The 24,328-nt window shown below is 37.9% G+C and overlaps 1 protein-coding gene across 1 annotated transcript in view; it reads right to left on the bottom strand.

The window, feature by feature from the left end:
- Positions 1-2,172: 2,172 nt before the first annotated feature.
- DOCK2 (dedicator of cytokinesis 2) overlaps positions 2,173-24,328 on the bottom strand; it is a gene marked incomplete at its 3' end in the record, with an annotated part of 62,891 nt that continues 40,735 nt past the window's right edge. The window contains exons 24-27 of the mRNA XM_009073879.1: positions 24,049-24,119; positions 23,346-23,452; positions 8,364-8,512; positions 2,173-2,269 (exon numbers count right to left, since the gene is read on the bottom strand). Coding sequence (XP_009072127.1) covers positions 2,173-2,269; positions 8,364-8,512; positions 23,346-23,452; positions 24,049-24,119 — 424 coding nt within the window. The remainder of the gene's footprint in view (positions 2,270-8,363; positions 8,513-23,345; positions 23,453-24,048; positions 24,120-24,328) is intronic.

The following is a 24,328-nucleotide window of genomic DNA, read 5'->3' as shown; positions in this document are numbered from 1 at the left end:
TTCCCTTCACCTGGAATTGCAGCAAGAAAAGATCAAGGCAACGGGAACCCAAAATCCTTTTAACTCCTTCTCTGCCAACAAGCTAGAAGGTGGTGAAAAGAACACCTGAATATGAAAAGGAACCTGCTTATCCCTGCCTGAAAGCAAAACAACAACTCAGGTAAATAAATCAGGTGCAAGGCAGTTAAGCTTGCAATGAATTACAGGTCTTGTGAATTGCAGCCATTGTTTTTATCAGTACAACATTCTATTAGCATTGCTTTCCACACCATTTTCACATTCTAGAAAATTACACTGCAAAAGATATTAAAAATACTCGCAATAGTCACAAACACAGGAACAGATTTAAGAAGCTAAGGAGTCACCTTCTGTTCTCCTGGAAGTAAGCAACAGATTTAGTCCCATTTGAAATGTCACTTGTGTATACCTCAGGTGCACAGTTTGACTGCAGCTATTCCACATACCCCACCTGTACTTGCAGAGTTCACCATACTTTCAGCGACTTGAACTCATCTAAACATTCTACAGGACACAATTCCTGACTATGGACTTCATTTTCAGAAGATGAAGCCTTCAGGCTTTTAGCAAGTTTGACCCTCTCAAGTTGACAGGAAACCTGCAAATTAACTCTATGAACTAAAGGTAGTACACAGAGCATGAAACAAGCTTACTTTGCCAGTTCTTTCTGAATGCAAAAGACTATTTTGTTCATTACAAGCAATTTCTTCACATGTAAAAGACTACTCTGTTAAGAGGTGTTGCCTCAGCTGTGGAAAACTCACTAATTTATTGACATTCTGCTTTGGAAAACCACTAAAATGCCCAATATACACATATATATAGGTGCTCATGAGCATAATTAGCATTCAGAAAACTGCATTTCAAAATCCATTTTTTTAGATTAAAACAGCTGAAGAAGTTAGAGTAGACGGGGGGGGAAAAGAAACAGATTTTCCAAACCATTTCAATTTCCTGTAACCAGCTTGTTTCCTAATGATAAGGCTCTTTTAAGCAGGATTACTACAGCTTCATTTTGCATCTTCATGTACTGTTTATGGTATCCAGAAATACTCCTTAATAGATTGATTAAATCATCCATGACACTCAAATCATGCTTTCCTTGTAAGTCCAAAAAACGTTTTCAAACACTATAGAGACCTAAAAGTTTCACTGTCATCATTCCAAACCATTTCCTGTCATGACCATGGATACACATCCAAGGGTCACACAAGAACAACAGACCAGGGTTTTGATAAACAGTTCACATGATTTCTGAAACTTGCAGATGTGCCACTAGGGAGTTTGAAGCAACCACTGGCAAATATCTCCTCTGGATAACTGAATTATTAGGAGTCTAATCATTAGGAGACACAGATGCTTTGGCCAACAATGATCTAAAATGGTTATTTTGGTCTCCCAACAGAAATAACAGAGAAACACAGTACATTTTAAAAGGTTTGCAGTGAACCTCTTGTGGCTAAAACAACTGAGTAAATGATGCTGATGATTTTGCAGAATAGTATAAATCTCTAAACACAAAAAATTAATATACATCTTCCCACAAGAGCACAGTCAGAAGGGCAAGCTCTGGAATTCCCAGTGAACGCAGCTGTCTTGCATTCTCACAAAGAGTCTAAATCAAGAAGAGCAGTCATGAGGTGTGTACTGAATCTAAGTAAATTGCAGTCTGTCCTTGAGTACAACTCTTAAACCATGGAATCTCCACAAAAAAAATCACAGGTGAATGCACTGTGCCAGCACATCCCCAGATATTTTCCCATCTGCCCATTATTTTAAAAAGCTACTGAGAATAGATTTTTTCTTTTGTTTTGCTTTGGTTTTTTTCAGTTTTACTCAGACAACTGCACTTTAGATTAGTAGAAACACTATTTTCCACCTGTTCATGCAGGTTTGTAAAACATTCTTCTTCTTGCAAATATCAATTAAGCTCAGATTTATCATTTGTTCTTTTAAAGAATGTACAAATCTCACAACAACACTTCAAAAGACACTTCAGTGGCACAGCTGAATGAGAAAAGAGTAAAGCTTGAGACCTTTTATTTTAAATTAAAAAAAAGTTCACAAACAAGGACTCCTCAAATTCTATATTAGCATTTTTTAGGGTAGCTATAAAACAAGTTTCAAAGCATTAAAAATACATTGAAATGTTACTCACAATTAAGGGATCTCGGCCCATTGTAATAACAGTTCTGTTCACTGTGCGTAATAACTGCACCATTATATCTTGAATATGGTGATAAGTTGAAGCCTGTAAATGGAAAAACAGAGGTTTGGTATTGAAGACATATCTCTTGTACGGGTAAGAAGAAACCAACTATTTCCATGGTGGCAGTTAAGTTGTGTGATATAACAGCCCTATTGAAAGAACAGCACTAATGCTTCTCACTCACACTGCTCCTTAGTTCCAGCAATTGCAGTGGAATACTCACTTCAAGTGTCACAGTCCAATTTCAGCCCTGTCTACTCCACAACCAGTTTTTGTTTCAAACAGTCACTTCCCATCTCTCTCAAGGGACTTGTGTTCTCCCAGTAGCTGAGTAGTCTATAACTTAACAGCATCACCCCAATAACAGATAGTTGAGGCAAATTGTATCAGAGTTCTCCACATCTGTCAATGCCCTCAGGGTAGTCTGGAGCTCTAATATTTTTAACTTGCAGTCACAAAGTACATAGTTGCTAAAGGAGAAAGTTTACTTCATTTAACCATAGAGCCCTGTGAGGGCACAAACTGAAGCTCTTTGGCCTCACTAAGTGCTGCTCTTGTTGCCTCAACAAGGGCATTTGGTTATTTATTTTAAAACACTGAGCAAATGGGAATAGCCTTATATTCACCAATTTCACTGACCATACTCTGGTGACTAGACGACTTTGGTAATCAGCATGCAACAGAGAAAGAAAAAGTCTAAACAAATTTCTGATAGAAAAAGCCATTTAGCTCATGCCGACAAGGCACCCTTTAATGTGAGATACACTACAGAAAGAACATCACAATCACAAAAAACATGGTGAGTTCTCAACAATCTTTTAGGGGGCTGAGCTCCAATACCACTCCAGAAGAAACTGCTGCTGACTCTGTTAGTCCTCAGACATCCAACATTTTCTCCTTCTTTTGTCTTATTTTGAAGAACCCGGATCAGGCCACCACACCTTGCAACAGGAACCTTCCTCATATCTAGCCATTTATTTCTTACCATTTAGCCCTATTGTGTCCTTTGACTATGACACACACACAAGCTTAAATCATCTTCTCACCTGTCACAGCATTTCAGAGGTTATTACACTCTATAAATGAACAATGTATTTATAGAATAATTTGTTTGTGGTTGGTGCTTTCTTTTCTAAAATTTAAATTTCTCTGGTAGTAGCATTTTACACAGAGAAGTCACTTCTTCCTTAGTTTCTCCTCTTTTTTGAAAATTCAGAGATGAGGACTTGTATAATCTAACTTCACTTCAACATTTCAGGAGGTGCTATACCATTATTAGTTACAGCTCAGAACATCACATACTGGGTTTAACACTTAGCCATGACTCCATTACTAAAGATGAGCTCTACTCTGAATTCATAAGTAGCACATAACACACCTCTACTGCAAAAAGTATTACATATGCTCAAGCATGCAAAGGTTATTTTCTGCTCGACCTTGGAATTTTCAGAGAAGCAAATGAATTAAAATTTTTTCTTTATGAAACTGAGACTCCCTCTCTTCTTGATAATCTAAGAAACAATTGGCATTCAATTCTGACATTGCTAAATTAATAAGAATGGTTTTCACACAGTCTATGCACAAGATTTTAGCTCTCATTTTATCTTGCAGTTTCTAGCTTCAGAAGACAGTCTAACAACCCACTGTGATATGCACTTTCTTTCTTCACAAGGATCACATGAGAGAACCTACCATTTGGCTTTGATCCGTTTGATTAAACATCACATTTTTTCAAAGCCTAAATTAACAACTTGCACAATATATAAATTCTCCTTTGGAAAACATGAATTGTATTATTCCATTTAATTAAACACGGTCATCACAAATGTGTGCTTGCCTTCCCTGTTGAAAAGGATCTTCTGGGTGACCAAGGTATGGAACAATCAGAGCTCACATGTGGTACACAGGTCAGCAGTAGGAAGTGTTCCCACAGAACTCAAACACCTTCAGATTCATTGTTGGGGTGGATGGCACACATTGGTACACAAATTGGTTCATAGAAAATCCAAATCAAACACAATTTCACTCTATGCAGGGTAAAAGCAGTTTGTGCTTGATTAGTTTTCATCTTCTAGTTAAACTCCTAACAGAGTTGGGACAAAAATAAAAGCAATTCCATGGTCTCAGAGTCAACCATGCACTTCAGATTCTGATAGAGTGCTAATTTATTTGGACAGTGACAAATGTAGAGTAGCTGAATGGCTCCCTTGGAAGTATAATATCACACAACCTGCACTTGAGACATCCACTAAGAGATACCTCTTTGGTCAATTTGTTTCAGCTGTCCCTGCTGTGTCCCCTCCCAGGCTCTTGCCCAGCTCTAGGCTATGCCATGTCATGGGGCAGAGTGAGAAACAGAGAAGGCCTTGACATGGTCCAAGCACTGTTCAGCAATAACTAAAACTTTCATTGCTGCATTATCAACACTGTTTTGGTCACAAATCTAAAACACAGCACCATGTGGGCTGCCTTGAGGGAACTCTATACCACCCAGATCCAGGGTCCTCACCCTCTGATGCATCCAGTTCTAGAACTGCATATTCTCCCTTTGACATACACTCAAACAAAGCTACATATAAAAGGATAAATATTTATTTTATTTGTCATGTAGTCCATAACTGTGCCTAGTTCTGACTGAAAAGTGTCTGCAGAAGACTTTAAGGTAACTGGCCCTAAAAGAACATGCGGGTTCCTTGGCTGCATTCCTTTGAAATTTACTTTTGCTGAAGTTTTAAGATCTTACATAAGTTAGGCAAATGCTTTATTAATTTCTGTACAATTCTAAAATGCTTCCAGGCTTGTTTGCTAAGGTTTGCTAAACAGCTTAAAATTGCAACTGCTGTCAGTTACTGACTTAGTACACAGACCAGGAAAAGATTCCTCATCTCTCTTCCACGTATAGTCTCAACCAAGATTTTATTTTAGATTCTGAGAGAAGGCATTTACCATTTCATTTAATTGTGTAAGCACTATAAATAAAGACTTGTTCTGATACAGTAAATATTAAACTATAGGATGTGTGTCAGATTAGAGATCAAGCCCCTGGCAGATCATATCAAAGTTGTTGTAAAGAGGGAAAAGGGAAGTGCTTTTAATTAAAACAGAAACAAATCACTGATTTCACCATGACCTTCATCAATGACTTACTTGAAGTTCTGAGCTTTAACTGTATTTCACAGGTGCTCAAAGCACAGTCTTCAGCTATGAAGCTAATTTTAGACATGATTCAGTCAAAACAAGGCCATCTATGTTCAACAGTTCTTTGCTGTAGAGGCAATTTAAAATAAAATAAACATCTCACCCAGATGCCCAGTTATGACTGCCTATTTATAAAAATCAAGTATTTAACAGAAACTAATGATTTTAACAACATACTTGCTACCTGCAGAGCCCAGCAGTCAGGCAGCAGCTGAAGAAACTGTGTTTGAACACAAGGATCTGATGATTCACATGTTCCCACTCGCCAAACAATGTTGGGCAAAACAGTAGTGCAGAGCTGGTAAAATCACAGTATCCTTTTCTTTGATCAAGAAAATGAATGCTTCAAAAGTTCTGTAACAACTTCTGAGATCACCTCACAGTATAGATTTTGACCCCATGAAACACAGAACTACTGCTGCTTCTTCCCTGTCTTTCATATATTTTCTATTTCTGGTGATTTTCACAGACTAAATCCAATGCAAAAATGTCAAAATTAAATTAACAAAAAGTTCTAAATACTGATAAAAAACCAGATGCCCCTACTGAGATGAAAAAAAAAAAAAAGAAATATGGATGAGATGTTTTCAAGACAGAGTTAGGCTTACAATTAATACTGTAACATGAGTTTGCCACTAATGCCTGAAGTGTTCTCCTCCTGCAGGTCAAATCATTATTTTTCTTCGAAAGAGGCTAAGAGGTACAGGAAATGCATTGTTGGAGAGCAAATTGCATCCATCTTAAGGTTCAAGTGTAATGCTATAACAAAGAATTTGGTTGATTACTAAAAGGATTCTCTTTAAGTAGATCACACCGAGTACAGGTGTTCTGAAGGACACTGCCTAAGCAACAGCCTGGCCATACACTGAAACTTTTCCATTTGCCCACAAGAGTACAGGTCACGAAGTACTTACCATTGCAAGTCAAAACTGTATTGGCCTTGAAACAACACTCTTCACTTTAGCTGGAATGTAAACATCTCTGTTGCACTCCAGAGAAATCTACACTGGCTCTTAAAGGCAAATGACTGTGTGATGCCTCAAATACTGCTGTATGAAAGAGTTCCTGTCCTTAGCTCTTTTCCCCTCCTTCAAGATAAGTCAGCTCAAAAGCAGATTTTTAGCCCTGAAGCAGGATCAGGGTTTAGCATAGCTAAAAAATTAGATCATAACCCTAGGATTTCTGTCAAGGAAAGAAAAAACTTCTAGTGATGGCCATGTATTTGCTGTTGTAGTTACAAAAACCAGTCTTACATTTAATGGCATATACCTTAATATATTCTAGAATCCATATTGTCTCTGATCAGCAATTATGTTGCCACAAAGCAGCCAGGGCTTGTACTTCTTGTAACAGAAGCATCTGGTTCTTTTGTTGGTGCCCCAAATATTCTACAGTTTTTCTTATACTGATGAATATGATGCCTGCAGAGGGCTAGGCACATCTACCACTGCTGATTGAAATCTGCTCCAAGGCACTCTTCTCCTTTTATCAGAAGTCCATCACTATTTACTGCAAACATCTCACAGGGAAACTCCAGTTTAACTTCTTTAAAACAAACCATTGAATAAATGCCTCTGCCTATGAACAAATGTCAATGTATTTGTTTGGGTTGGGGTTTTTTTAAATGCATTCTCAGCAATTCTTCTGCTGTTCTGCATATTGCAATGTTCTCACACACACAAACATGAGCTACAAACCCATATTTTCAGCAGGCCCTAATGAGTCTTTCACATCAGCTACTGTTACTATGGACAGCAACTGTTGAGTTTGGAAATAATTTCTGTGGTACACATGCGGAAAGTATTATTCCATCTTGCATTGTGACTGTGTTTTACCTGTTGAATACAGCAACAGAGCTGGTTATTTTACATTAGAGCCTTATGAGCTGATAAATTCAATTTTTGCCTTATCATGCTCTCAACATTTCTCTCAAGAATTCCACATCAAATTGTAATGTTCCAATACATCTTTAGTATCATCTTGTATCAGTCCCTCCTCAAGTGCTTACTTGTAAAACAATGAGGTGAATAGCTCATAACACACATGAAAAGATTGCCCTGTGCAACCACACAAGCCTCTTCAGTATCAAACTCAAAGATTTTTATGAAACCAAGGAATGTGCCATGATGATTGCATTTAGTAGGAAATGAACCAAGTATCCACAGTGAAAAACTACTAAAATGACAACTTGCCTTTATTCAAAGTCTGCAAAGTTTGACCATATGTATCAGAAAACTATAGTTCAGGAAAAGTGAGCACATATTCACAGGAGAAATTACAACTTTCCAAATACAATTAATGATGAGGTTTGCTCAGAATAAATTCCTCCAATGATTTGTGAATCTTCATTGAATAACTCACTGTCCATGAAAAAGTGAGATACTAGAAAGTCAATTCAATGTCCTTTCAAATGAGAAAAAAGCAACCACCCAGACAGTGTTCCAAAATTTCAGGAGTCTGAGAAAGGAACTACAGACTAGAAGTATTGTAAAGAGTGATTTGTTTTACCCAAATACTGCCAAATGCATAAACCAAACACTATGATATTTATGCAGTGAAAAACATTTATTTCAGAAATTACAAGGGGGGTTGTAAATAAAACATGATGAATTGTGAAATGTATTCTGAATAATTAGATTAATCAAAGAATCATTGAATAGTTTGGGTCCAAAGGGACCTTTGAAAGGCCATCTAGTCCAACCCCCTGCAATGAGCAGGGACATCTTCAGCTCAGTCAGGTTGCTCAGATTTCAGTACTTCACCTGTAATACCTCAACTGCCCTTTAATTTAAGTTTATGAAAAAATAGGAGAAAAGTTCAATTTGCCACTGACTTGTATTAAAAATTTAAAAGAGATTAGTAATCATCAATAATTTACCACCTAATCAACTCAGGCTTACTACAGACTTGGGCCATCTACATAATCATCAATACTTACAGGGTCTTGACAGCTCAGAACCTCCAGGATACTATTAAGTAATTCAACACAGTACTTCTTCTCTTGCACCTGGAGCTGCTGATCATCCTTCCTTTCCAGTAATTCCTTCAGCTCTTTTGTAATCACAGGAAGGAGAATATCCCTGCATTCTGAAAGAAAGCAAATTATCTTAAGAACAGATACAAATCAGATACTATTTGTGTATCAACCCTCCTCTAAACAGTGAAACGTGATGTGGTTTAACAGCTACAGTCCCTTCCAAGATGGAATTGTTGATTTTCCAATTGTGCCTCAGGAATACTCCTAAACTTGTGTGATATATTCTTAAGTCAACAGTATTTCTCACATATCAAAACCAGATCTTCGTGATAAAATTAATTTGTTTCAGTTAAATTCTGAAGGCTGTTTTGCTTATCTCAAACACTTGGGGACAAATTATTCTCTTAGAGACAAAGCACCTAGAAATAAGCTATGTTTAAGTAGTGACAGGATTCTAATGTAAGAAAATTAGCCCATTTATTAAGTTTTACTTCCTGAAAATAAGACACAAACAGCAACAGAACTGTTCTACGTGCATCATTTTGAAACTTAGCTTCTAAAGGCACATCAAAGAATGCAGACGAGGGAAAGACTGATGAAAGGCCTGCCAAGCCTACAAGAGAGAGGGCTATGCATACATTTATCCCTACCTAAATTTAAGGAAGCTGACACAAATAGCAAGTTACATTCCCAATCTCACATGTACATTGCCTTTTTAGGACAGAGGTGCTTATAGGAAATGTCAGGAAGACAAGACATACAAATTGGAAATAACTTCAATGAAGGCAAGGTCTATCTAAGAATAAAAAGTACAGGAGATTCTTGATCTGCTTTAATTGATACACTGAGTGATTTAAGTACCAACTTACTTGTGCAGTGCATTGTAATTAAAGACAACACAGCAAAGCAGTGTGAATAATGCTGAGTAGATGCTTCAAAGATTCATAATATTTATGAAAAAAAACCTGGGAAGAAAACGGAGCTAAATGTGGCCACAAAAGGTTCCACCTCAGAATCAAATTTGTTTAGAACTCCAGAAGCATTTTTAGTCACAGTCAGTGAGCTGAAGCTCTTTCGCATTTCCACTCAACTGATTTTTCAGTGCCAAAATTTCTTGTGTGTCTTTCGAAATACAATTATATCACCAATTGGATACTGTTTTATATCAGCACCACAGTTTCTGAAAAAATAATATGACAAAACTAGAAACTTTTAAATTACTGCAAATAAAAATGAAAATGTGGCTTTTTATTTTTCCTTTTAAGAATGACTTAGAGTACATACAGTGCAGTCCCTGATAAACAAGTGCAGCGTGAGACGTGGTGAAACTGTATCCAATGTGATTTAAAGCAAGCCAGGGGCTCAGAATCACCCCAAATTAGGGTGCTAGTACAGGAAGACAGGAGAGGAAGAAAGAAAGAAAGAAAGGAAAAGAATGCAAAGTAGATTATAAATGCCTGAATTTTGCAGCTCAAGCAGCAGAAGCTATCCATGCAGATTATTCTTATTTCAAGTAACAGCTCCAAGCCACACAGAGCCAGGAGCTTTTAATCACGTCTAAAGAGCAGCATAATTTCTTGCCTCTAAAGTATCTCTGCTCTTGGTAATCATTTCTATAACACTTATTGCAAGCTACAAGAGAAATCTTACTCAATGACTAAATTACAAACTCACTAGTAAAACAGCAGTTAAAGAACACATAACACGAGACCCGTTCAAAGAGCAGCATAAAAACGAATTTCACACAGCTTGCAAGTCCTTTATGTGACCAATTCTGCACACAGACACACTTCCTGCAGGCCAGAGACTACCCCTCTGATTCATTCACCAAACAGCTGTGCTTACCAGACACTTAGCAGAGCATACTAGCAGGACATACTAACACTCCAAAAATACTTGTGCAGAGATTTGTGTTCGTGGAGACAGAGAAAATCTCCCCTCCAAAAGTCATCAGTGCTGACAGGTTCGTGGTCACCAGCTGCAGACAAACACTTTTCTGAAACTGAGATGTGATTTGATAATTCACAAATTCTTTCTTGATTTGCTCACATGAACCCCTGATTAATTATAGATGCAACACATACAGTGCTATTTGCACCAAGAAACATAGTTAGCAATGTTAAAAGTTACCTGCAATGCCATAAAAGTTGACTGAAATGTAGTAGCACCTTTTTTACATAAAGGGTTTGTATATTCAGCCAACAAATAAGTACAAGTTGTGAATTAGATCATTACCTCCCTACTTTGGAAAAAGCTAGAAAATAAACTTTCATTCTGTTTTCACTGCAATCTGTGGAAACTGTCCTTCAACAGGCTAGAGATATTTGGGGAGAGAGTTCATAGTATGATCAGTACAGGACTCATTTATCAAGATTCTGACCACTTCAACAATATGTAACAATTTTTTCCCATTGGATATAGCCTTTATTGCTAACCAAGTTCCATTTCATGGTGCTTATGAGAAAGACCAAAATTGTATTAGTGTGTTGCTGAATGATGACACACATTTAACACATTTTCAAGTGGATCAGGTAAAATAAAACAAATGGACTCACAACCCAAGCAAGCAGTTCAGATTGGATATAAGGAAAAACCTCTTTGTCATGAGGACAATCAGACCAGAGCTAAGAGGTTGCACAGCCTCTATCCTTGGAGGTTTTCAAGACCCAACTGGAGCAACCTGCTCTGACCTCATGCTGAGTTGGAGGTTGGACTAGACACATCCTCAGGTTCCTTCCAACTTGAACTACTCTATGATCCTTTATTGCCAAAATTGCTACTCAATGGTAGCACAGCAGCAGCTATGGTGCACTGCAAATGACAAGGTGCTAATCCTCAAACGGAACACAGCAGCCAACTACTGATAATAACTAAGTGCCACAACATATCAAAAAATTTATAGGCAACTGCAAAATTTTCAGTCTCTGGAAAATGAATAGAGACTGTCAGAAAGTTAGGAACAAAGATACATCTCTACATATATGCCTGTATATATAAATAATGACATTTTTAGGGCTTGTCATTTTTTTAATCCATAGACTCAAACATCAAGGTTTTCTATATCAGAAAAGATGATATCAAACTCATTACTCTAAAGACAGATAGGAGAAACCTGTTTCTTGTCACTTTAATCCATAGCACTTGCACAATGTCTGTAGAGAGACATAAAAACTGTGTCACATATATTTAACCTGTATGAAAATACAGATTCAATACAATTTCTGATACCCACTCTTGCCCCATCCCTGTTTCCCTTTCATAGAATTTAGAATTTAGGGGATGGAATGGACCTTACAGATCATCTAGTCCCAACCCCTGCCCTGGGCAGGGATACCTCCTCACTAGATCAGGTTGCTCAAGGCATCATCCTGTCTGGCCTTGTACATCAGCGGGGTTGGGGCAGCCACCACGTCCCTGGGCAACCTGTGCCAGTGTCTCACCACCCTCACAGGAAAAAATTTTTTTCTCACATCCAACCTAGACTTTCCTTCCTTCAGTTTAAACCCAGTCCCATCCCATGTCCTTCTTATGTCGAAGACACCAGAACTGTGTGCAGTACTCCAGGTGGGTCTCACGAGAGCAGAGCAGAGGGGAAGAATCACCTCTTTTGACCTGTTGCCCATACTCCTCTGGATGCAGCCCAGGATTCAGTTGGCTTTCTGGGCTGTGCTCACACTGCAGCTCATGGTGAGCTTCTCATCCAGATTCTCTAACTGCATGCAGTTCTTATGTCGAAGACACCAGAACTGTGTGCAGTACTCCAGGTGGGTCTCACGAGAGCAGAGCAGAGGGGAAGAATCACCTCTTTTGACCTGTTGCCCATACTCCTCTGGATGCAGCCCAGGATTCAGTTGGCTTTCTGGGCTGTGCTCACACTGCAGCTCATGGTGAGCTTCTCATCCAGATTCTCTAACTGCATGCAGGATATGCCGAAGGAATGATTCATCACAAGCTAACCCCCATGTTTGCTAGAGCACTGTGGATCCAAGACACTAACCAAACGATGGGCAGTGCTGTACCTCTCTGTCTGCAGCTGTAGCTATGTCTACACATGGCAACAATGTCCCAAGTTCTCTGCTCTAAACCTGCTGTCTATAAAGTACACTTTTATAAGGATGAATAACTATTACTCTATCAATCTGCAATATACACAGCAACGGCTACAACTACTACAACACAAAGCTGAACATGTTTAGACACATTCAGCCTTTAACTAATCTGCAACAACATGAAGGAATACAGATTCCAAATCAATAGGATGCAAGAAATTCAGCTGGCAACTCTTTTCCTGTAACTAGCATTCTTAAAAACAGTGCCTTGAAAACTTAGCCACTTCAAAACATATCAGTAGGGAGTGCTATGCTAACAGGCCTGTTCATAACAGCAAAGTTCAAAGTCACATCAAACTATGTGACATCTCAGCCACTTTTCACCTCGCACAAAGAGGATGGAATGTTATTTGCACATACCATTTTCACATCTGCCAGGATAAACATACTTACTGCTCTCACTTCTCCAAAATAATATCCAGCTCAATTTTTAAGCTATTAAGATGTCCCTTTGAACTGTCTGACAGCTAGAAAATATAAAAATTGCCTTTGGGTAGCTTTAAAAGTTACAGGAAGCAACTGGATAATAAAAATCTATACCTAATGAGTTTTATTTCAAAAGCAAAGTAAGAGACTAGACTGAGCAAAGTCATTGATCAAGTTGAATCCTGTATTTTAGCTGAAGCACATTTTACATTTATACTCATACAGAAAATAAAAAGTTAGGTATTCAAACCAGGTATTATGGGTATATTAATCACTAAATTACATCTGACTTCACATGCCAGTGATACCCATTTGATCACTAATCAGGAAGCGTAGGCAAGATCATGAGTTACAAGTTGCTCTGGATACCTTAAAGAGGAATGGAAGAAAACCTCATTGAATTTAAAAATTCCTCCACACCAGGGCTCAGAGGCCACTTCAAGCTTCCTACCATATTGCAAATTGACTGCTGTTGTCTATAACTCATTTAAAAACCACACTCACATGTATTTCAGTGAAAATGTAAGTCTTTGACACAGTTTGTGTTCTCCATAAAGCCATTCCTTACTTATTAAGCATGGACAAAGCAGAGCTTCTTACATAGCCCAGATTTTCCTATTGCACAAAGAGAACAGCTGAGGCAGAAGGTACAATTGATTTCCTCCAGTTTTAAGTGCTAATTACTCTGCAAGCTTTGGAACTCCCCATTGTACTTTGCAATATAAATTAAAACTGGATCCATATTTGATATACAGAGTCTATTAGAAGGACTTAACATATGCAGCTGATCAATTATTTACAGTGTATTTTCAGGTGTGAACAATGTTGAAGTGTCAAGCTACATTGATATTCAAAGGTCATTTAACTAGCCTTAGGTATAATATTTCCTTTTAAAAAGAAAAAAACCCAGAAACCTGCCATGGATATTAACATGAAAAAAAAACCCCTTGGGACAAAGGAAAGTTTATTGAATCAGTATGTAAATTCCAGATTATAATACTAAGATATTGCACAAGTTAAGTAAGCAAAATTAGCAAAGTGCTTATTTGAGCATCAGCAAATAATTAGCCTGGTAAAAAAGGGGGGGAAAAACCAAGAAAATTGTGGAAGACAGAAATGGAGAAAAATAATAAAAATAAGATTTTATGTTGTAGTCTTTGATGATCTAGTCATCACTGAATGCACCCTCACCAAGTGTGCAGAGGACACTAAATTGGGCAGAAGTGCTGATCTGCCAGAGGGTAGGAATGCTCTGCAGAGGGGTCTGGACAGCCTGGATCAATGGGCTGAGGCCAACTGGATGAGATTCATTAAGGCAAAGTGCCGAGACCTGAGCTCCAGGCTTAGAGCAGAGCGGCTGGAAAGCTGCCTGGCACAAAAGGCCCTGGGGGTGTTGGTTGACAGCAGCTGAACATGAGCCATCGTGTGCCCAGGTGGGCATGAAGGGCCATGGCATCCTGACTTGAATCAGCAACTGTGTGGCCACAGGGCAGTGACTGTTCCCCTGAACTGTGCACTGGTGAGGCACCTCGAATCCTGTCAGTGCTGCACCACTCATGACAAGAAGGACATGGAGGTGCTGGAATGTGAGGGTAGGACAGCAGGGCTGGGGAAGGGTCTGGAGCACAAGCCTGATGAGGATTGGCTGAGGGAGCTGGTGAGGCTCAGCCTGGAGAAAAAGAGGCTCAGGAGGGACCTTATCCCTCTCTAGAACTGCCAGAAAGGAGGTTGCAGAAAGGTGGGCATTGCTCTTGTTTCTCAAGTAGCAAGTGATTAGACAAGCAAAAACTGTCTCGGGGGTTGTCAAGCCATGGAACAAGGCTGCCCAGGGCAGTGGTGAAGTCACCATCCCTGGAGGGATTTAAAAGATGTGCAGATGTGGCACTTAGGGACATGGTTCTTGACAGACTTGGCAGCGATAGGTTGGCCTCAAGGGTCTTTTCCAACCTAAATGATTCTATAAGTCTATGATTAAGCAATTCACATGTCCACATCTCCTCCCATGCCCCAAGAAAGCTCAAGACAGATGAGGGAGAGACACAGAGGGGAGCAGATGCCTATTTAAGTACTAGCTGCTTTCTTTGCTACTTGATAAATAATGTGAGAACATTGCCAACAACATTGATTCTTCCTTGATGTTCAAAAGCATGAAAATACCCAATTGTTCTGACTGGCTATTTTTTTTCAGGCTGCCCCAAACTTCATTTGAACACATAAAACATCAACATACAGTTTGAGTATCTTACATTTTCTTCATCAAGGTCTGTCAAAAGATACAGCATTATACATATTTATCAACCCAACACACTTCTCATAGAAGTTCCCTGGCAGCACCTTCCTGAATAAGGACAGGTAGATTCATCCTTGTCAAAGACTGAGCAGTTATAGTTTCTATTTTGGGTTTGGTTGGTTTTTTTAACCCTCTATCCATCCTATTCTCCTTCAGAAGATCTAATGATCTCTTATGTACCGGGTAAATATAATTCAAACTCTTAAGTCATTAATGCAATAATGTCATTAAAAAAGACATTTGTGTCTCCTTCAGTGAAATCACAGACAGGCTTCATTCCTGACTGCCTCATATGTGCAGCCAAAATGGTAATAAAGATTTAACACCACTTTTGTCTCCCTTAGGAAACACTACTCTTGATTCCCTGGCATGCCTGTAGTCATTTCCATCTGTTAGGATGGCTTCTTGCCCACTTAAAAACTAGCATGCCAATTTAATAAGGACATAGGTGTCATATGAATGCAGATTTAGAACAAAGCCTTAAAAATAAAGCCAGTGAACAACAGTCTTTCCATGAGGAGAAACTTCTGATGGCAGCCAGTGCTCAGTTAAAGCACTGTGCTTCTTCACTAAGGACATCTGTTCACAACTGCAGGGATCTTTCTATTAAAAGTCTTCTCTCTTTATTATTTGCTATTTAACTGTTTGCTGAGAGCCCAAAAGTAATGAATTTTAAAACATATATTTTTTATTCATTGCTGAATCTAAATTCAAATTTTGCAGTTTAGATAAGAGCCACAGAAGGGAAGGTACAGTAGGTCACCTACAGACTCTGACAGCACTGTAAATGCAAATTCTTTTTGCCTTCTGGAATCTAATACTAACATATAGGAAGGAGAAATGCAATGGCTGATCCTGTGAGACCAGCACACAACACTCGTGCTGTCTGTTCAGGTATCAGCAAGTGAGACAAGACACAGAACAGGTACAGCATTAACAGTCACAGTACACCACTGCAACCAAGCACAGCTACAGTACACATTCACCTTCAAGGTGAATCTTCAAGTTCCTCCACTCCTCACAGGAGCTGAGCAATGCCAGGGCAGCCAGAACATCTAACACTATCACTGCTGTAGACAAAACAGCATTTCAAGCATTCGGTGACTTTTCCAGCTTGCAGTCATTTCAGTCTGCCAGCCTACAATCCAGGCTTGTCAGCAAATCCTCTCTGGCAGATTTAGATCTTGAAGGTCCCTTCCAACCCAGGCCATTCTATGGTTCTATGAATACTGATGAAATCCAACTTGCATGTTTCCACATTTCTTAAATTGACACACGGTATGTGTCATATCAATTGCTGTAATATGTCTTTGTTCTCTCTTTTCTACTTGAAGTAATTGTAAACCAAGTTTTACACATCCATTTAGAAGTTCATTGTTAAAACTAGTTCACCTAACTTGATTGAGATTTCCTCCATATAACAAGATTTCTCAAAATATAACTAAAAAATTGACATAGTGGGTCAAGTCTAACAAAAAGTTACCAGTAGCAATATCAAGCATGTCACCTGCTACTCCAGAAAAAGAAATAATTGCTTTAACCTACATATGCTCATCACAAATGCATGCAGATAAATACTTACAGATATGCTTATGCCATCCTTATCTATATCAAAATACTGCAGGAATAGAACTGGCAAACAATGAATACAGGATTTGAAGTGATGTTTTAATGGTAATTTACCCCTGAAAAAAAGCCCATATGTAAAACAGCTAAATCCAAGATTCATGACAGAGTCCACGGGAAAGACCATTTCCATAGAGAACCATTTTAAAGGAATTTATGAACAGTGAGTAATTTGATTTTTTTTCCTAGTAGCTGAAAACAGTAGAATCACATATATTAACAATCTCCTACATTCAAACATTTCAAAACGTTGAGAGGTCGTGTTGAAAACAGTGCAGAAAAAAAAAAACACTGAAGAAAACCCCAAAAGACCAAAAAACTTTGGCTTAAGAACTTGTATCGGTAGGAACAAAATCTAAGATTATAATAGTTGTAATCAATGTCTGCAACTCAATTCTGGCCATAATAATTAAACTGAAAGATGCTTAATCAGAAATGAGTGCTCTTCCTACTTTTCCTTAAAAAACTTTTTTCTAAACAGTCCTAAGGATTAAAACAGTAAACTACATCACCAACACATAAACTACCAATCATTTTCAAGTAGTGAAATGAAATAAAGTATTTCACAGGTAAAATTTGATAATGTACATGAGTGTTAGGACATCAGGCTCATTATGGGGGTGTGCATGTACCTGTCTTGTTAAACAATAGTACAACAGAAAGAGTTCTTCAGTGAGAGAAAAATAATTGCTACAGTCTCAGCATTTCTTCTGGCATCTGGTAAATTAACCCCTACTGCTAACATATGCCTTTTTCTGCTGTTCTTCCAAAATCAGCAAGTGGTTTGCATATGCTGAACATGCAGCAGCCATGTCTACAGCCACAGTGAGCCCAGGACCAGGATTTCAAGCCAAGAGACTGAAACTCTATTCCCACCCCTGCCAGTGACCATCTGTGTGACCTACTTAGAGTCTATATTCTTTGAAGTAGATCTCTCAGTGTTCTGCCACAGCACAAACCCCTAATCAGGAGTGGACCTCTAGGGAACACAAAGTCAAAAGCAGCACTATCAACACATACACATTTTATTACATGTCGAAGCATTTTATATTCATTTCACACCAATAAAAACCAATTCTCCCCAGGCTAACTCATTTACAAATTTCAGCATAATGTCAGTGAATATTCCATGGCGAGCTTAGAATAAACATCTAGCTCCAACACTAAACAACAAATTCACCAACACTAAATACAATAAAAACATTGTGTCATTTGGAAGCAGCTGTATCTTAATTTGTTGATCTCTCAAAACTGGAGAACTGGTGAGGGAATTTTGGCAATAGGTTTCCTAGACTCCAACAAAAAAACCTCAGCAAAACAGTGATAACTCAAAAGTAGTTTTATACAGAAACTAAGCAATTCTAACAAAACTTTCCATGAGAGGGAGAGAATAATCCATTATATCCCACTATACAAAGGGAAAGACATGACAGAAGACAGAGTCTTACATCATAAACAAGACTCTGAAATCCCATTGGGTTGCTTATACAGGACAAGACAAACATTTATTTCCCTCTGATATTTTAAAATAATGAAATATCTAGTGATCTAAAAGGAAAGTGTCAAAAATTAAGATGTCTTGTCCTCTGACCAAAAAGGACATAATATTGTCTGAAGACAAAACTGCGTAAAAGTCTGTTCATGTGCTCACACATCGTGTTAGAACATCCCAAAATGTTATGGTGAAAGTGCACAAGCAGCCAAAAGCATCCATCTTCCTACACTCAGCCACTCAAATACCTGAGACACTGCAACCTCTCCAAGCTGTGTTACAGTTATAGAGTGGGAACAAGAAATCAATGCCTCAACAGAAAACCTGGCAATTTAATTTAAAGGCTTCTAAAAGTGCTTTAGTGCTGCAGGGCCTTTGAAGATCAATTACAGCAGCAGTCCACAGGACCGTGTATCCTATCCGATCAAAGCACTCCATTCCATGAGTCTACAGTCAAAACTTTTGAATGCCTGGGCATACATACCAATAAATTCAGTTTACCCTCAAGGTTTCCAACTTCAGGTTCATGTGTAACTTATTTAATAAAGACAAATTTCACTGGCTTTATTGTTTTTTGAAAACACCTTTCCATATTTTCACAAGTCTACTTCTTCACGAAGTGTTGTAAATATCAATGGGTCAAAGAATAGAAACACCAATATATGAAGCCCAAGTGAATTATAAAGACAGTACCACTGGGAAGGGAAGCAAATTAATTGAACTGGAACCGTAATGAACAACATGGAAAGAGACTAAAGTCTGGAAGAAAAATTGATAACCTGAAACACACAAATTAATAGACTTCACTGTAATTAGCAATGTCATTAAATATATTTCATATTCATGGCACAAAACCTACTACCTGTTCTAGATAAACGTGAACTTTAGTTAATGATACTATTGGCAATCTTACCTTAATTATCATGGTGCATCTTGTTCTGTGATAGACTACATGTGCTTTCATTCTTGTAAATTACCTTCCAGCTCATTGTGTGGAGTAATGAATCAGGGGTCATTGACACCCTACACACACAGTTGGCTCTTTACCCAATTAATTTTCAAATCAACTGTATTTAATGTAGAGCATAAAAGCATCTCCAGAATTTTCTATTTCTAATCACAGCAATGTAAATGAAAAAAAGATTTGTTTGCTATTTACTGTGCACAGTATTACAATAGTACAGTATAGAATTTTTTTCATACCACTGTAGTATCAGAGGTACTTAATTGTGTATTGGTCTTTGCACATTCTCCAGTGCCTGCACTTAAACATGTTGTAGTCTTTCCCCTATAGTAATTGCAACCTGAAGGCTGAAAACAAACAGAAATGCAAATAATTGTAAAATATCGGTTAGATGTAGAACACCCTGGAATTATTACAAGGATGATTTTCTGCCATTAGTAATGTAAGGGCAGGTTAGATGAAAGGAAAGGTGTAAAGATAATTGCTAAAAAGAGAAATTCCATTACTAAATGTCCTAACAGGTACTTGGATACCACCACTGAGGCAACAGTAACATTGTTAGCTGTCCATACTGCATTAGAGGAATGAAAACTTCACGGAATGGTCTCAGGAAAAGAAATATATATCTGCAGGAGACTATTTGAGCCTGACTGGGTTACACTGAGGATGGTGAAAAGGTAACACTGTCTCCCCAGTAAAAGAAAACAAGAAAAACACAACAGGGAAATTGTCAGGTTCAGGTATTTCAAACTCAACAATAACAGCAATTCTAAGCCCTATGCTACCAAGAAGAAGCTGTTATATTCTGTTGCTTCATCAAAACACTGAATATTTTTCTAGTTAGCAAGAATATTCCCTGGTTAGCAGTATCATGACATAAGTCATAATATTTCTACACCAATATGTCATGATAAAGCTAAAACAACCTGGGCATGTTTTAGCTTTATTTTTAAATTACATTCGCTTGATTACTCCATTTTGGGCAACAGCTTCTTCAGAGAACTCTCTCCTGTTGTAAACTAATACATAAAAAAAATCAATCCGTTTCCCCAGGCTCCTCAAAATAGATCAACATCTAAGTATATTATGTAATTATATACCAAGTATTACAGTAAAAACATTTTAGGGTAGATCTTGCATATGCAGTCATGACAAGCATATAAACAAGCATAAAATTTCTACATATTAGCAAATGGATATGCTTTAGCTGTCAATTACTTGTGCAAGTTTGGATTGCAATGACTACTCAGATATACTGGATGCAGTGCAAAGCAGCTAGACTGGCAAATGGGTTGAGTATGATATGCTGTCTTTATGCTCTCAGCTGCCTGGGTTTGATGTCAGGTGTTTGATATCAAAAAATAGCAGAGAGCTTTTGGACAATGCATTTTTTTAATCTACAAATTAAAGAGTAAATGAGCCCTCTACCTACCTGTCTAGGAAAAAAAAATTAAAATCTATTTATTATCTGGTTAGCAGCATGCAAAACCCACCATTTATTGTTTTTTAGAAAAGGTCCCTGGGATTAGAATTCCTCTTAGCAAAATTTCTTATTCATTATTACCTCAAAAATACAGAAACAGAAAGCACGTTCCCTTTTTATAATTCACAACATATCCTGAGGTAGACATTTCCCATGACATACCAGCTATATATTTCAAGACATCAGACAAGCTGTATTTACAAGCCACCAGCAATCTACTACTATTATTTATCTGCAAGCAGTAAAAGCTTTGCAGTATTTTGCATTACAGGCCAGAGCTAAAGCAAAGACCTGTTAAACACACGAAACAAGCACCAACCTAAGCAGACTATAATGATAACTTCTTGGGAATCCCACTCTTTTCTCTTCTGGAGCATACAGAGATATGAAGAAAGAAGCTGTAGGATGTACACTAAAAGGAGGAAGACACAAGTAAGTAGAACTGTGAAGCACACAAGTTACTGCATGCTCAACTGTTTTCCTTCTGAATCCTTATTAGGGCTTTATTCCTTATTATACAAGCATGGGATCTGCTGTCCTGACCAAACTCCTGATCTATGAACCAATACCAAATGCACTTCAGTGAGACAAGTTTCTTGAAAGAAAAATAACTGAACCACTGCTATTTCACAGAAGTGTCTGCTCTTATTCTCTGCCTACCATGATTCTGAGACAGAATGACAAGAAGTTCTTCTTCCAGAAAATTAGTATTTGACTGCAGACCAACATATCATGGTAAAAGCATAAAAATCAGCAAAAGTCAGATTAAAGCAAGCAATATGTCCTTAGTACTATTGGGCTTATATTGCCCAGCTGGTCTGAGTCTCTAACTGTTCTTGCAGGTAGCAAAGCAGTGGCTTTACTAGAGAGGAACCAAAACTTTCATAACCTGAGAGACCAGGCTGCTATCTTACACACCTTTGTGTTGCATAGGGGATTGTTACTAATGTAAATGTATATCCCCCCAAAAAATGCTTATAGTTTGTGCTTATTTCTCAGTATTAAACACAGTCAGCGTAATTGAGTGAATTCTAGTCAGATCAACAATTGTAGAGAGTGCATTGTTTTAATCCAAGCCTTTCAGTTTTGTGAGGATATTTCTTGTTCTGCTCTAAATGCTACTCACCATAGGCACCAGAGATAAAAAAGTCTGAAAGTTCTGATCCTAGAAGCATCAGCAGTAAAAGCAATTTGTAATGCAATGATATATCAGACTCTGCTTGTAAAACAGAAATACAGTCAACTACCAGAGAAAACTGTGAATACGTAATTAGAACAGTTAAGATTAATTAGCTGGATTTGCTCTTAATAGCCTGGATCAGTGTCTGGAGATAGCTAAGCTGTAGCTACTGAAGTTTCACCAATTCAGTCAATGATGACTCTTATATATAGTTAAAAAATAACAGCTGATGACCATGAAACTATTAACATAAATATACATTAAAATGCTATCTAATTTAATCTAAACAGTAAAATTAATTACATTCTTTTCCTAATTTTTTTTTCCAGGAGATCTATAATGGTCTCAAAACACAACAGACAGCTAATTATCGTTAAAGCCTACAATATACAATTCTGTCTCAATAGAATGCAACACAGAGCTTACAATAAAGCAGAATTTTTATCTGTCCTAGCTCATTAGAACTGCATCACTCTCCTGGCAACACAGAATGAGGTGAGCAAAGTAATCCTCTCTCACTCTCCTCATATGCAGTACTATTTGAGCTGTTGTACTGTCAAGTTCCTGGAATCATTATCTATAACCTGTCAGAAATTGAAATCCTGACATAAAGGACATCAACATTCATCTGAGTAGTCTGTGTGCCTTTCAAGTTCTGAAGGTTATCTCCACAACAATAAGATGCTGAGAGGGAAGAAGCCATTCGGTCCATGAGAGAGGAGACAGAACACTTGACACTGAAGACGAAGTAAACCATGCAAAACTTGGCATCTTTGGTAAGATTCCCTTGCAAAAACTCCCTTTCTGTGATAACACGAAGGAAAACTAAGTACAAGGCTGATAAAGACCTTTCAGTATCATTTATTGCTCCTGAGAGGGGAGAAAGAAGCTAACTAAAAAAGTTAGTTTTAAACTAACTTTTAAAGCTTAACAAACATCATAATTCCTATAACTAGGAATGCTGCATTGCAGCTGAGTAGTCCAGAGGACAATAAGACTTTTTTGTCCTCTTCCCAGGCAAAGGCCTTTTATAACAGTTGTGTTCACAAGATTTCACTTCATGTTCCTATTCCATTATAGACCTTAAAATGGGTTGAAAGGATATATAGCTCATCCACCTAACCACTATAACATAGGAAAACCGCACAAAACTGTTCCTCTGAGATCATGTTCCTTGCTCTAGGCCAGCAATCACACCTGCTGCAATAGCCCTCTTGTAGAAGAGATGAATGCTCTCCAGAGCTCAGACTTCTGCCATTCACACTCTCTCGGTATTAGTTTCACTCAATTTCAAACATGAATTGCAGAAAACATATGTCAGTCAACATTTTCACACCTATTTATTTAGAGCCTTAAAGGCATTTTCTATTTACCTTGTTTTTTAAAAAGGTTGCTGCGCACTATTTCCTTCATGGACTGCACTTTCTGCTTCTGCAGTTTCACTGGTGGAATGCAAGTGTAAAATTCATATAGTAGTTGGCTGCATGTAAAGGAAAAGTGTCATAAATACCATACAGATAAATTAATCATGTGTTAATGAAGGCAGAGAGAAAGAGCAAAAGACCATGTGTTTCTGAAGATTTATCACTTTTTAAGACTTATATATATCACAAATATTGGCAAGGGACCAGCATCAGGTTGCAAAGAAAACTTTAAAGAGAAACAAGATCAGGATTTTGGCCACATTTACAAATGTTTATTACATTCCATTTACTTTATTACTCTCCATTTTTGCATGTAGTGGAGGCAATTTATCTTGATCTGACAAATAAAGATCCTTTTTCCAGCTCCTAAAGTCAGATTTGGTTTTCTGGAGTATAGCTTATAAAGGGAGGGGCAGGGAGAGAGGAAAAGAAAAATAAAAATAAGCTCCACTTGCTTATTTTATTAACTAAGTCACTGCCTTAGTGTTGGGCCACCACAATGAATTGTCATCACCTGAAAACTCCCTATTCAAAATTTATGCCCAGGGTTCCACCACTGTCTTGATCAGTAAGAACTGCTGTAGCTTTGTTGACTTAAATTGATCAATAAAAATTCATTGCTGACATCTAGGAAATGTTCTAAGTGGCTCACCTTAGTAACTTGGCATCAAAGACCATTTCAACATCATGAAGAACTGATGGGATGTACTTCAAGGCAGCAACCTGCATTGATACACAGATCACATCAATCTTGGGTGTTTACATGGACATAAACAATACAGTGCACACACTGAAACAAATACACAAAAAACAAACATTATATTTCAACTTGTTTGCTCAGACTGAAATTTTGCATCACATTTGAATATTAATTTCACCACAGAGTCACACATGGGCTCTTATGCTGAGGATATGCAGAGGAACTTACATAC

The sequence above is a fragment of the Acanthisitta chloris genome, unplaced genomic scaffold (genome assembly GCF_000695815.1).
Source record: "Acanthisitta chloris isolate BGI_N310 unplaced genomic scaffold, ASM69581v1 scaffold8404, whole genome shotgun sequence".
NCBI lineage: Eukaryota > Metazoa > Chordata > Aves > Passeriformes > Acanthisittidae > Acanthisitta > Acanthisitta chloris.
The sequence above is the reverse complement of the archived record's forward strand: the minus strand, read 5'-3'. Positions and strand labels throughout refer to the sequence as shown.